Raw genomic sequence first — 14,251 nt, forward strand, 5'->3', positions numbered from 1 at the left:
TAAGAATTAATACATTTTTGTCTTTGCATCCCTGGGATCTGATGCAATTCCTTCTATATAATATGTACTTAATAAATATATATTGATTAACTGAATCCCTAGCCAACAGAAACCTCAAAACAACTATTCAAAGAAAGAAGAAAATTCAGGTACTATTATTAAGCCTTGGCTTAAGAGCATATTAAAAATTCCCTTCAGATAAGAGAACTTAGTTTCATACCCCCTATACAGAAGAATTGATTTTAAAAAGACTCAACTGGAATTAATTCTGCACAGTACTTCTAACAAGAAAGAAACATCAGCAAAATAAAGACTTATTAAAAAGACGCCATCAAGGGGCAGCTAGGTGGCGTAGTGCATAGAGCACCAGCCCTGGATTCAGGAGGACCTGAGTTCAAATCCAGCCTCAGACACTTAACACTTACTAGCTGTGTGACCCTAGGCAAGTCACTTAACCCCAACTGCCTCACCCAAAAAAAAAAAAAGACTTCATCAAAATAACAATTCCATGGGTGCTGTCAGGACTCAATATATACAAAACCCAACCTCCTACACCCAAACTGACTGTATCCTATTTCTTTCAGCATAAAAAAATCCTTTCCACATTTATCCTCAATCTCTCCTTGTCTACTGACCACTTTCTTACTGCTTCCAAACCTGCTCATGTCTCTCCTCTATCCTGGATAAATCCTTACTTGATCCTTACATCCACACTAATTATTGTCCATGTCTCTTTTGACCTTTGTGGCTAAACTTGAGGTCATCTATAACAGATGCCTCCACTTCTTTCACTCTCCTATTTCTCTACAATCTGGGTTCCCATCTCATCATTCAACCAAAATCGTTCTCTTCTTTTTCATCAAATCCAATGGTCTTTTATCAATCCCCATCCTTTAGACCACTTTTAAGTCTTAAATACTGCCAAATACCCTCTTCTCCTTGATACTCTTTTCTCTATAGGTTTGAGAGACACCATAATAATTGCTTGATTCACCCCCTACCTATAAACCCCACTTTCTTCAGTCCCTTTGCCTGGATCTTCAGGTCATACTCATTAATCTTGAGTATGGCCCAGGAGTGTGTCTTGGCTCCTATCTCTATATTAATTCACTTGGTAATCTCACAAACTTCCATGAATTTAATTATCATCTCTGCAAAGTGAAATGACCAGAATCAGGAAAATACCATACACAGTCACAACAGTGGTATAATGATGATCAACTGTGAAAAACTTAACACCTCTGATCAAGCAGTGATCCAAGACAGTTCCAAAGGACCTATTATGAAAGATGCTATTCAACACCAGAGAGAACTAATGAACTCTGAGTACAAACTGAAACATGCTTTATTCACTTTCTTTTATTTTTCTGCTGTGTGTTTTTGCATGTGTATGTGTGTGCACATGTTCATGTGCATGCTTTCTTTTGTATCATGGGTAATATGGAACTATGTCTTGACTGACTTCACATGTATAATAGATATACTTGCTTTCTCAAGAGATGGGGGGAAAGTGGGAGGGTGGAAACGAATTTGGAACTCCAAATTTTTAAAAACTAATATTAAAATGGTTTTATGTAATTGGGGAATATTTAATGAAACAAATAAAAATAGAATTTTTAAAAACGTCATTATCATCATCTAGGATAATTCTCAAATCTATTTATCTAGATAACCTTAACCTCTCTGCTGACCTCCAGATTCCCCACTTCAACTTCCTTTCAGACATCTCCAAATGGATGTCCAGTAAACATCTTAAACTCAACATGTCCAAAGCTGAACTCATTATCTTTCCTCCTAAATGTTCCCCTTTCCAAAGATCCCTATAACTTTTGAGTTCACCATCATCCTCCCAGTTCTCTAGACTCATAATTTAGGTATCATCCTCAACTCCTCACTTTCTCTCACTCTATCAAATCTGTTGCCCAAACCTGCTGATTTCACCTTTGCAACATCTTCTGAATATGCCCTCTCCTCTGCTACTGCTACTGCTATGGTGCAGGTCTTCATCACGTCATGCCAGAATTACGGCAATAGCCTGCTGCTTGGTCTACCTGCCACAAGTCTCTTCCCATGACAGTTTATCCTTTATTCTACCATCAAAGTAATTTTCTGAAATCAAAAATGTGACCATGTTGCCCTGCCTATTCAATAAATTCCAGTGGATCTCTATCAACTCCAGGAGCAAACACAAAATCCCCTATTTGAAGTTCAAAGCTCCTTATAACAACCTTTTCCCCCCATCCCTACCTTTCCAGTCTTCTTATACCTTATCCTACACTCTTTAACCCACTCTCCTGCAACATCTCTTCAAACCAATGACATTGGCCTCATTGCTGTTCACCAAAAAGACATTCTATTTCTTGATTTTTGGCTGGCCTCTATGCCTGGGATGTTCTTCCTCATGTTCGCCTTCTGATTTCTTTTAAGACACAACTAAAATCCCACCTACAGTAAACTTTTCCCAATCTCTTTTAATTCTAGTTCCATCTCTCTGTTGATTATTTATTTATACTTAGTATATATAACTTGTTTGTACCTATTTGTTTACATATTGTCTCCCCCATTAGATTCCAAGTTCTTCAAGAGCAAGGACTATTTTTTTGGCCTTTCTTTATATTCCCAGTATTTAGCTCAGTGTCTGACACATAGATGGCACATAATACTTAATGACTACATCTACCATAAAACGACTGTAGTGCTTTTGAGTGATATAAGTCTTCGATCTTCTAATTACTGATGCAATTAAACATATTGTTTTTATCGATATAAATTATTAGACTGACAACATAAATCCAAATTAACCATAATATCTTATTCCTTGATAGTGTAACATAGGTAAAATGTAAGTGTAACATACAAATCCCAAAGAGTATTGTCTCTTCTTCAGAGTAGTCACCATAGAATACAAAATATTTTTCCCAATAAGGCTACTGGGAGTACCTTAAGAGTGTGTAGTTCTCTTTTCTTTGAATATTCTCAATAGTGCTATATCTTTGCCCTTTAGTATTAGAAGCCAACAAAAATCAGAATAAATAAGGGTAAGGGAAGGACAGATGAGAGAGAAGGTAATCAAGCTCATGCTCTTCTATAAATTGGCTCAGAAAGAAGAGATACATAAGCAGCTCCAACACTTTTAGTTTAAAAAGTAAATTAAACTCTTATAATGATTTTTTTAAAAAATCATAAATCGAATCCTCATATAGTACCTGTTTTTTCAGAAGTCCTGAGAAATACCATATCAGATGGAATTCTTTGATTCTATAAAGAAAATGGAAAAAGTGAGTTATTTATATTGAAACACGTGATAAAAATTTACATTCAGATTTAAATGAACATTTATGTAATTTATATTTAAAATTCATAATATATTTTTAAATTATATGACAGAATAGAGTTTCAGAAAGTCTTATAAAATAACATTTTGTGAAAGGGAAGCTAAGTACTGTTGAGTAAAACACAAAATCTCAACTGAATTTTTAACTATGATATTCCAAAGTTATAAAGCTCATCAAGCTTTAGATGACCTAAAAAAAACACCATTTGGGGGCAGCTAGGTGGTGCAGTGGATAAAGCACCAGCCCTGAATTCAGGAGGACCTGAGTTCAAATCCAGCCTCAGATATTTGACACTTAACTAGCTGTGTGGCCCTGGGCAAGTCACTTAACTCTCACTGCCCTGTGCAAAAAAAAAAAAAAAAAAAGCACCATTTGCCTTAAGAAATCAAAAAGGTTAAATAAATGCAACCTTACTGAGAAGTAACATTTTGTGCATGTTTTCTGTAGTTAATATTATTGTTTTAAGTTTGTATAGTTCAATAGTTCAAATAACTAACATGACTTGTAAAATTTCAAAATACAATTGAAAGATTTATCATTTATGATTATATCATTATTATTAAACACTTACTTCTGACTTCCAAGAATAAATAATGACTTTGAGAGGCATATGTTTACTTTCATATTAAGGTACAAGAAAGTAATGTACTGGCCAGTTTCAAGACTAGTGAGCTTGACTCCAACATTAATCAAGACAGAGTATTTAAAGGCACTGAGGATAAGACTGCCTCATAATACTAAACAAGAAGAATCATCTGACTTGAGAATTGCAAAAATTTCCACAGCTACAACCAAGTGGGGAGGAAAAGAACTAACCCAAACTAATATTTCCTTTAATTACTGATATGTTAAACATATTTTTATGTTAAATATTTTAAAGTAAGCTGGCCAATTTCAAGACTAGGTATAGTATTATTTGTGGCACATGAATATACAGGACAAAAGCCTTCTATGACCCTTTAGATCAAAAGTTTCTTTTGTTAAATGTTGGAATATATTAATGTTCAAAAGTGGTAAAATGACATTTGGAATTTTAATGTAAAATTGGAATGTAAGATAAAAAAGATAATTATTATTGTTTTAAATACTTCTAGTACTCTGTGATATTTTCAATATCAGGGCAATTTAACTGATAGTCTGATCAGACTGTAATATTAACAAGTTGATGTCCTTAGAACACTCCTCTGAAAACTGCCGCCCTCAACAATCTTCCTTTCCATGTTGTATCAAATTATCCAACAAAGAAGCACTGGTTTGGTGGAAAGAGCACTTAATTTTTAATTATAAATCCTGTGTTTGAGCCCAGACAACACTTTTAATACCTGTGTGACTTTGGTCAAGTCTCACTTCTCTAAGCCTTAGTTCCCTCATCTATAAATTGTATTTATCTATTGCATTAAATAATGCATCAATATATGCATTATCTATCTCACAGGATCAATATGAAAACTGTATAAATTAATTTATGTATTCTGTAACTACAAAGCATTATATTACAGTGTAAACTGTTGTACCACAATTATTAGTACTAATAGTAATAATGTTATCAATATGCTTTTATGATGAACATAAAATGGTAATACCATCAAAAATATTTCTATCTGTACACTATATGGTTGACAACTAATTTGATATTAAAGGGAGAAAAAGCTAATGGGTCAAAGAAGTAATCCCAAAATTCTACTGAATTGTGGTTTTTATTTTCTAATTTTTTCTTGCTCATGGAAACTAATAGCTCACAAACTCTTCAAAGGAAAAGTTATTACTTTACTATATACTACACTTTGGTAAGGATTGTTGAAAAACAATCAGTGTAATTGGCTGATAAAACCTGTCATTTTTGTAGTCATGTTAATTATTGGGTTTTGAACATATTCAGTGGTGTGTGGTTTTTTTCATTGTTAAAAGGTAATAAATATTTTGGTACTGAATTATTTAAAAATGTGAATTTCTTACTTTGCAAAAATATAAAGCTAAGCTATAATTTCTTAAATACCAGAAGAAATACAATTAATGTTAACTGAAGAAAAATTAAAACAAAAAGAAAAAATTACAGGGATCTGAGGAAAAGATCAAAGTTATCCCATAGTAACTGAAAACTTGGGAGAAAAAACTCAGTTCTGACATATTGTCTTTATCAATTTTTTCAAATGAAGCACATGACTGCACCCTTAATGAGTTGGAAAAGCAATAAGACACCTAAACAACTAAACATTTTATCATTTTTAAGCAATTAATTAAAACTAAAGCTTTGGCCAAAATATTCTACAAGTCTCTTTAATCCTAATTAAAATTCAACCTCTTGGGCTGCTAGGTGGTGCAGTGGATAAAGCACCAGCCCAGGATTCAGGAGGACCTGAGTTCAAATCCTACCTCAAACACTTGACACTTAGTAGCTGTGGGACCCTGGGCAAGTCACTTAATCCTTATTGCCCTGCCCCACTCCCCCCCCCAATCTAAACTCTTCAAGGCAAAGAGAAAAATATCAGGAAGTGACACAGAATAAAGTTTTGCTTAATAACAGTAATGACATTACAGATATAAGTACTAATAACAATACTCTCATTATGGAGCTAATGGTAAAGTTTGTACCATATTAATACCTATATCTAGGGGGCAGCTAGGTGGTGCAGTGGATAGAGCACTGGCCCTGGAGTCAAGAGTACCTGAGTTCAAATACGGCCTTAGACACTTAACACTTACTAGCTGTGTGACCCTGGGCAAGTCACTTAACCCCAATTGCCTCACTAAATAAAATACCTATATCTATATGGACTGTGTGTACACACACACACACACACACACACACACACACACACACACACACACACGGTTATGCCTTGGTTATCTGTCATCAAGGAAGAAAATGCTCCAGATAAATATATTTTATTTTCCACACAACTTAAGATTAAGCAAAAGCATGTTATTTTAATTTTTAAATGTAACTCTCCCTAAAATATTAGATATTTCCTTAATTAAACTGTTAGTGACAACATACAATTAGGAAATATCAGTTGTTGAATTGTATTTTAAAAGTATATGCAGATGAATAAGGTTTGAGGCATGGTACAGACTGGGTACTGACTCATCCCAAAAGTTGTTCTGAAATTTATCTTTTGAAAAAAAGTTCCTGAGGTGAATGCTTTGATGTCACTTGCATCTCTCTTATGAATGAAGGTGAAAAAAAGTGAAGTTGCAGGATTTCCTGGGCAATTTTTCATTACTGGCTGGCTGAAAACTTTGACAAAGTTGTCACCTTGTCCCCAATGGTTAATTCACCTTCCTCCGCCCACCTTCCCTTCACACTTATTCCTCTCCCATCCCGTCCCCTCATCTCCAGGTCTAGTTTCTTCATTTTGCATTTCACTGTCATCTAGCTTACCACTATATCCAAAACATCATCAATTATGTCTACCTTATTAACTAACACAATGGCCCTGAAAAAGTTCTTTCAACTAATTCAATTCAACAAACATTTATGAAGTGCTCACTCCATACAAAGCACTGAGTGAAATACAAAGATAACTAAAACATAAGCTTCTCGCATTACACTGCTTTTCTATTTCATTTGTACTGTTCATCCAACCATGCCTATTATGATCAAGGCATTAAAAAAAGTCCACAGTTAAGAAGAGACAGGGTAAGAACAACAAAAACAATAACAACAGGCAAAATGAACAGTTGAGGAGGGAGATGGGGAGGGTGCAAAAGCTGAAATAAAAACTACTGTGGAGATTCATAGCAGAGAAAAAAAATATACATTTGGGGAATCAAAAATGATTCATAAAGAAAATCATATTTGATCTGTACACTTGAAGGATAAGGTAAGATTTCAACAAGTTGAAGTTGGGAGCAAGAAGAACATAAGGGAAAAGCATAGAACTGTCAATCAACAAATGTTTATTAAACTTTTACTATGAGCCAGGTAATGGGCATGGCACCACAGATAAAAGCACTTTTAAATGTGTTTGCAGATGCACAGAGTTTGAAGTATGACACACAAAGAAAAAAAAAAACAGACCTTGCACTCAAGGAGCCCACATGACATCAGGAGAGACAATGTGTAACATTAATCAAATACATATAAGATATATACATGGTGGATAGAAGGTAATCCAAATAGGGAAGGCACTAGTAGTTGAGGGGGAATGAGAAAGGTCTTTTGTAACTAAAGTCAAGTCTTGAAGGAAACCAGGATTCCAAGAGGGAAATATCAAGAGATAGAGCTTTCCAAGAATAGGGGTTATCGTCTATAAAAGTAAAGAGATGGGGGGCAGCTAGGTGGTGCAGTGGATAAAGCACCGGCCCTGGATTCAGGAAGACCTGAGTTTAAATCCAGCCTCAGACACTTGATACTTACTAGCTGTGTGACCTTGGGCAAGTCACTTAACCCCCCATTGCCCCACCCAAAAAAATTAAATTAAATTATTATTCAGTCGATGTAGAAGATGATTGAATAGATCAATTTTTAAAAATCTCTGTCGAGGCAGCTAGGTGGCACAGTGTATAAGGCACCAGCCTTGGATTCAGGAGGACCTGAGTTCAAACCCCGCCTCAGATACTTACTAGCTGTGTGACCCTGGACAAATCACTTAACCCCCATTGCCCTACCAAAAAAAAAAAATCTCTGTCCCAAATATTCCTTTAAAGCCCTCTGTGAGAAACACTGAAAAGCTGAAAGGAGACAAAGCATTATAATTAATTCTGTATGTAATTGTTCTAGAGCTTGTGAGTTTTAAACTGTTTTGCACAACCTAAAGGCCAACTTTACTAAGGCTAAGCTCCTCAAACACCAGTGAAAAATACCTCGGACTAGTGAACTGTACTGTTTGGTCCACTTTCAGTAAGGCAGTATCTGAACAATGATAAAATTATTCAGTCAATTATTGAAGTGAAAAAGTCTTGACTTACCCTCTTTAATGAAATTTTCTCTCCAATTATAGATATACTATGACTGATAATGTCTAACGCACCATCTGTGAAGTATAATGATTATACTTTCCTGGTTTTTTCCTCACAGAGAAAAACCAGGAACAATGGATGGAAATTACTAAGAGGTAATTTTAAGTTTGATATCAGGAAAAAATTACTAACAGCCAGAGCTATGCAAAAGTAGAATGGACTGCCTTCATTGGTGGTAGGTTTCCCCTACCTTCTAAGACCATATGTTCTACAAAGGGGAAACGATGAGTACAGAATTTTTTTAAATACATAAAGGAAATAAAAGTAATTTGGCAGGGAAGCATTAATAACCATGAGCCAAGAATACTTTTTTAAAATGTGTGGCATTTCAAAGGGCTATAAAGCTATGTATACCCTTTGACCCAGCAATACAACTTTTGGGTCTTTTTCCTGAATCATAGGAAAGGGAAAAGGACCCACATGTACAAAACTTTTTATAACTGCTCTTTTTGTGGTGGCAAGGAATTGGAAATTGAAGGGTTGCCCATCAATTGGGGAATGGCTGAACAAGATGTGGTATATAAATGTACTGAAATTCTATTGTGCTGTAAGAAACAATGAGCAGGAGGAGTTCAGAGAAAACTGGAAGGACCTGCATTAACTGATGATGAGTGAGATGAGCAGAACCAGAAGAACACTGTACACAGTATCATCAACATTATGTGTTGATCAACTGTGATAGACTAGATTCTTCTCACCAATACAATGGTACAAGAAAGTTCCAAAGGACTCATAATGGAAAAGGCTCTCCAAATCCAGGGAAAAAAAGGGAACTGTGGGATATGGATGCTGATTGGATCATACTGTTTCTTTTGTTTTGGGTGCTGTTTTTTTTCCTTTTTTGAGGGTTTTCCTTTTTGCTCTGATTCTTCTCATATAACATGACTAATGCATAAATGTGTTTGATGTTATTGTATATATATAAAACCTATATCAGATTACTTGCTGTCTAGGGGAGGGGGGAGGGAGGGAGAAAAATTTGAAATTGGAAATCTTATATAAACAAATGTTCAAAACTATCTCTACATTTAACTGGAAAATAATAAAATACTTTTATTTTTTAAAATAAATAAATAAATAAAATGTGTGGCATTTGAGTTTTGAGCCTTGAAGGCAGCTTCAAGGGAAAGAAGAATATGTATATATTCCAAACATGGGGGACATCCTGTGCAAATGCAGAGAAAGAAGAAAAAAATGCCCTGCATGAGAAATGGCAAGTAGGCCAATTTGTCTTAGTCATTAAGTAGATAAGAAAGAAAAAAGTTTGGAAAGGTAGACTACAATCAGTTCGGGAAGATTTTTAAATGCTAATTACAAGAATTTGAATTGTATCCTAGAAGAACTAGGAAATCCTTAAGCTTCTTGACAGCGGAATGAATGAATATTATTTATTAAGCATTTACTATGTGCTACCAAACATTGTACTAAGTATTAAGGACATAAGTACAAACGTGAGACCTTCAAAGAGCTTATACTCATAAGATAAACAACACATAGAAGAAAATGGTAGCTAGGAAAAAATCATGTTCTGGGAAGTCCCAAAGATGATGAGTGTAACAAAAGTTTATTGCTGTCCTTTGTCCTTACCAACCAAGAAACCATATTACCTCCTTACTTTATGAAGTCTTTACTGATCCCCCAACCTCCAGCTGCTACTGCCTTCCTCAATAAAATTAACTCGTAATTATTTAGTACACATTTTATATTTACTTAAATGTGTTCATGTTTTGTTCTTTTTTTTTCCCCCATGTAGAACACTAAGTTCCTTGATGGCAAGGATTGTTTCACAGTTGCCTATTGCCCATAGTGAAATATGACAGTCTCTGACACATTAAAAATGCTTATCACATTCATATTAATGTAAAGATGGGAGTTAATTGACTATGTTTAACTACTTCAGATATATTTATAAAAAGAGGGGAGCATGAGTACATCAATCAAGTCATCCAACCCACTTAACATAATTAAGAAATGTTTGAAACTTAAGCCAGGAGAGAATAACTCAATTATAGGCTTTGGAAAGTGTGGAAAAAGTAAAAAGTCCTTGATCAAATGGAGTTAACGTTGCATAGGATTTGTGTGCACTGGCTCAGGAAATCTGTTAACACCCTATGAGGTCTGTAGAAAACTTCAGCACTAGTACAAGGGGGAAAAGAGGGAAGGTTCCATCTAGCTAAACCCCTGAAAAGGAATTGATTGGAAGGACAGAAAAAGGACTGGTTTCTAGCCTAGGTTTACTGAACCTGAGAGGTCCAAAGGACTTCCCATCTTCCCAAACTATCCTATCAGCATTGCTGGATCAGCTTGGGTCAGGATTCAAGGACAGAATGGATGTACATGCAAAGCTCGAAATTAACCCAGAAGCAGTTACATCATATCTATAAGGGAAATATCTGGAGCATGAGAGCAAAAAACATTTCAAGGAAATCTGAGTTATATTGCCACATGTGATCTCTATGCTTGTACCCACTTTGCTCTGGCCTCTATATCTTATGAGAAGAGTGTGGTAATGACTGGGGGAGAGAGACTGGTAATGCTGTATACCAAGTATACCACTTCAGTAAATATCTCCTTTCTAAAAGTCAATTAAGTCCAGCTGACTAACTGATTGGCAATTACCAAAAGAAACACATCGATAAGAAGTTTGTGAACTGTAACTTTAGAAAATATATCCCCCTAATACCTAAGGGCTAATCTTGGAGCCTGGAGATGTAGTAGCCCTACTATCAGGAGACCAGACTTAGTACAAATAGGAGTCAGGACATCAACACCAGAGCATGAACTTTGGAATAAATACCACATATTACAAAGGGCATTAGATAGGTACATAACAGCTCTAAGAAGGTTAAAACATACTACCAATGAGGAATTTAGAAAAAAATGAAAATAAAATTGTATGACAGTAAGAGAAAATGCACTGGTTAAATAGACAGGGAAAGGGACAACAAAAAAACAGTCAGAGTGATCAACTAGTACCTTCAAGGTGTTTGAATATAATGCACCAACATTTTGGGTGCACTAGTGGCAACACAGCTTATAAAAGAAAACAGGATGAATCACACTGTAGATCCATTTGAATACTGAATATCCATAGAGCCTACCACAGGGCCAGGAGCTTAGTAGGATGCTTTTGACTGACCTTAGGACCCAACTACATGTGCAAACTAAAAAAAACAAGAAGTAGCTAAGTATCCCCCCCTTTCCTAAAATCTGAAGTTTTCCTACTCTAGCACTACAAGAAATCTTTCCTAATTCTCCCAGTTAGTGTCCAGCTCCTGAAAATTATTTTACATTTATACAATGAATTACCAGTGTATATGTAGTTTCTACACAATAGAATGTAAACTCCTTGAGGGCAGGGATTCTCAGTTTTGTCATTGTGCCCCTCTGAGGTAGTAGTGCAGCTAGGATAGAGTACCTAGCCTAGAGTTAGAAAAACTCATTTTCATGACTTTAAATCTGGCCTCAGATACTTACTAGCTGTGTGATCCTGAGTAAGTCACTTAACCCTGTTTGTCTCCGTTTTCTCATCTGTAAAATAAGCTAGAGAAGGAAATAGCAAACCACTCCAGTATGTTTGCCAATAAAACACCAAATGGGGTCACAGGGTTGGAAGTGACAATTGAACAACAAGAGAAGTGAATAGCTGAAGAAGCATCTGTCACATTTCCCTTAGCAGCATGCATAGTGATCTGAACACAGCAAGGGATTCCTAAGATTTGAACTGAATTTTCCAAATTCAAAATAGCTGAATCATTTTTCCCCCTGCAGGGCAATGAGGGTTAAGTGACTTGCCCAGGGTCACCCAGCTAGTAAGTGTGTCAAGTATCTAAGGCTGGATTTGAACTCAGGTACTCCTGAATCCAGGGCCAGAGCTTTATCCACTGCACCACATAGCTGCCCCCAATTACTGTCAATGGCACTACTATACTCCCAGCCTCTCATTCTAGGGGTTATCTTTGACTCCTCCCTAAACCTCACCCCCTAAATCCAATCCATTGAAAATACCTGTCTATTTCACCTTGACCACAGCTCTTGAATACCTCTTCTCTCCTCTGATACTGCCAACACCCTGGCATAGGGCCTCATCATCTCATGGTGATAGAACTATAACTATAGCCTACTGGTTGATCTTCCTGCCACAAGTCTCTCCCCACTCCAGTTTGTCCTCCATTCAGCCATCAAAGTGATTTTTCTAAGGTATAGATCTGACCATTTAACCCCCCTCTACTCACTAAATTCTACTGTCTCTCCATCATCTCCAGGAGCAAATACAAAATCCTCTGTTTGGCATTCAAATTCAATTATAACCTCACTCCCTATTCCTAACCTTTCCACTCTTACACTCTATATCCTCCCCATCACCCCATCCACCAACCACAAACACACTCTTGGATTCAGTGACCCTTGCCTTCTTTCTAATCACAAGCATGACACTATATGTCTCAGCTCCAAGCATTTTCTCTGGCTGTCCTTCATGCCTGGATGCTCTCCTCCTTCCTCATCTGTGCCAACTGCCTTCCTTCAAGTCCTAACTAAAAACTCACCTTCTATAAGAAGCCTTTCACAATCTTTCTTAATTCCAGTGCTTCCCTTCTCTTAATTATTTCCTATTTATCATGTATATAGCTTGTTTGTACATGATAATAATTATTAACATTTATATAGCACTTTACCATATGACAGGCACTGAGCACTTTACAATTTTTATCTCATTTAATCTTCACAATGATCCTCTGAGTTAGGTTTATTATCCCTATTCTGCAGATGAGGAAACTATGGCAGAAGTAAAGTGACTTGCCCAGGGTCACACAACTAGTAAGTGTGGGAGGTCTGATTTTAACTGAGGTCTTCCTGACTCTGGGCCCTGTTCTTTATCAGATGTAGCACCTAGTTTCCATGATTAATAACTGCATTAAAGCCAACAAGTTAACATTCAAAACATTAGTTAGTGCAGTCTTTCAAGGAAAGTTTTTTTATTCTCTACCACCTCAGTTGCTGTACTTACACAGGGTAAGATTTTAATGACCCTTAAAGCTATAGCTAGAAGGGACCTCGGAAGCTATCTAGTCCAACTAATTCATTTTACAAATGAGAAAACTAAGGGCTAGTGAGGTCAAGGAAGATAATATATATGAAATGTGAAACAATATGAAAGAATGTGAAAGAATATATGTGATTAAGTAAGAAGATATACATAAAAATACTTTGAAAACTACAAGCACCATAAGAACCTAAGACACGAAAACATTTTCATTTATTAAAGCACTTTTTCCAAAATGGGTTATTCACAATATAGAGAATTACTTCTATTCCTTAATGTAAATATTTCAAAATTAAATATATTGGACTTAAATTCTGGTCTGTCCTTGACAAAATTTCAGAGATAGCTAATAATGATTCCACCTCAAAATATATGTTATTAAAAATATTAAAACACAAAAGCAAGTCAAAGGAAAATATTCCATCAAAAAAGTTCATTTGAGAATAACTGCTCTATTTAACAAAGTATCAAATGGGACTTTTCACTAGGTTTACATAAATGACAGATAATTTGATAAAATGAATTCCTCATGATTTCATTGGTAAACACTCCACTGTTAAAGATGACAACCTCATCACTTTTCCTCCCTGTAATTCTTGTCCTTGTTTAAAACAAAAAATGAAACAAGTGCTAGGGAATCTACCCAAACCCCTGGAGATACGATGATGATGATGATGATGATGATGATGATGATGATAGTGTATATCATTCTCTCTAAACATGTTTCCTCTTATTCTTTAAACGTAGCTAGGCCACTTCCTTTTCCATTCAAAAATGTCCTTAGTCTTTTACACCACTTAGAATCAGAGGATCACACAAAGTGACTTTAAGTGCTATCTAGGCTAACTTTATCCTTTTCCACAGAAGTAAACAGGTCATGAGAGATGAAGTGACATAAAGTCACAAAGTA

The 14,251-nt window shown here is 35.8% G+C and overlaps 1 protein-coding gene across 4 annotated transcripts in view; it reads right to left on the reverse strand.

The window, feature by feature from the left end:
- ATP9B (ATPase phospholipid transporting 9B (putative)) overlaps positions 1 to 14,251 on the reverse strand; it is a 459,610-nt gene that overhangs the window by 306,331 nt on the left and 139,028 nt on the right. For all 4 annotated transcript variants that reach the window (XM_043972858.1, XM_043972842.1, XM_043972850.1 and 1 more), the window contains exon 7: positions 3,207 to 3,258. In XM_043972858.1, coding sequence (XP_043828793.1) covers positions 3,207 to 3,258 — 52 coding nt within the window. The remainder of the gene's footprint in view (positions 1 to 3,206; positions 3,259 to 14,251) is intronic.

This window comes from Dromiciops gliroides, chromosome 1 (genome assembly GCF_019393635.1).
Source record: "Dromiciops gliroides isolate mDroGli1 chromosome 1, mDroGli1.pri, whole genome shotgun sequence".
Classification (NCBI taxonomy): Eukaryota; Metazoa; Chordata; class Mammalia; order Microbiotheria; family Microbiotheriidae; genus Dromiciops; species Dromiciops gliroides.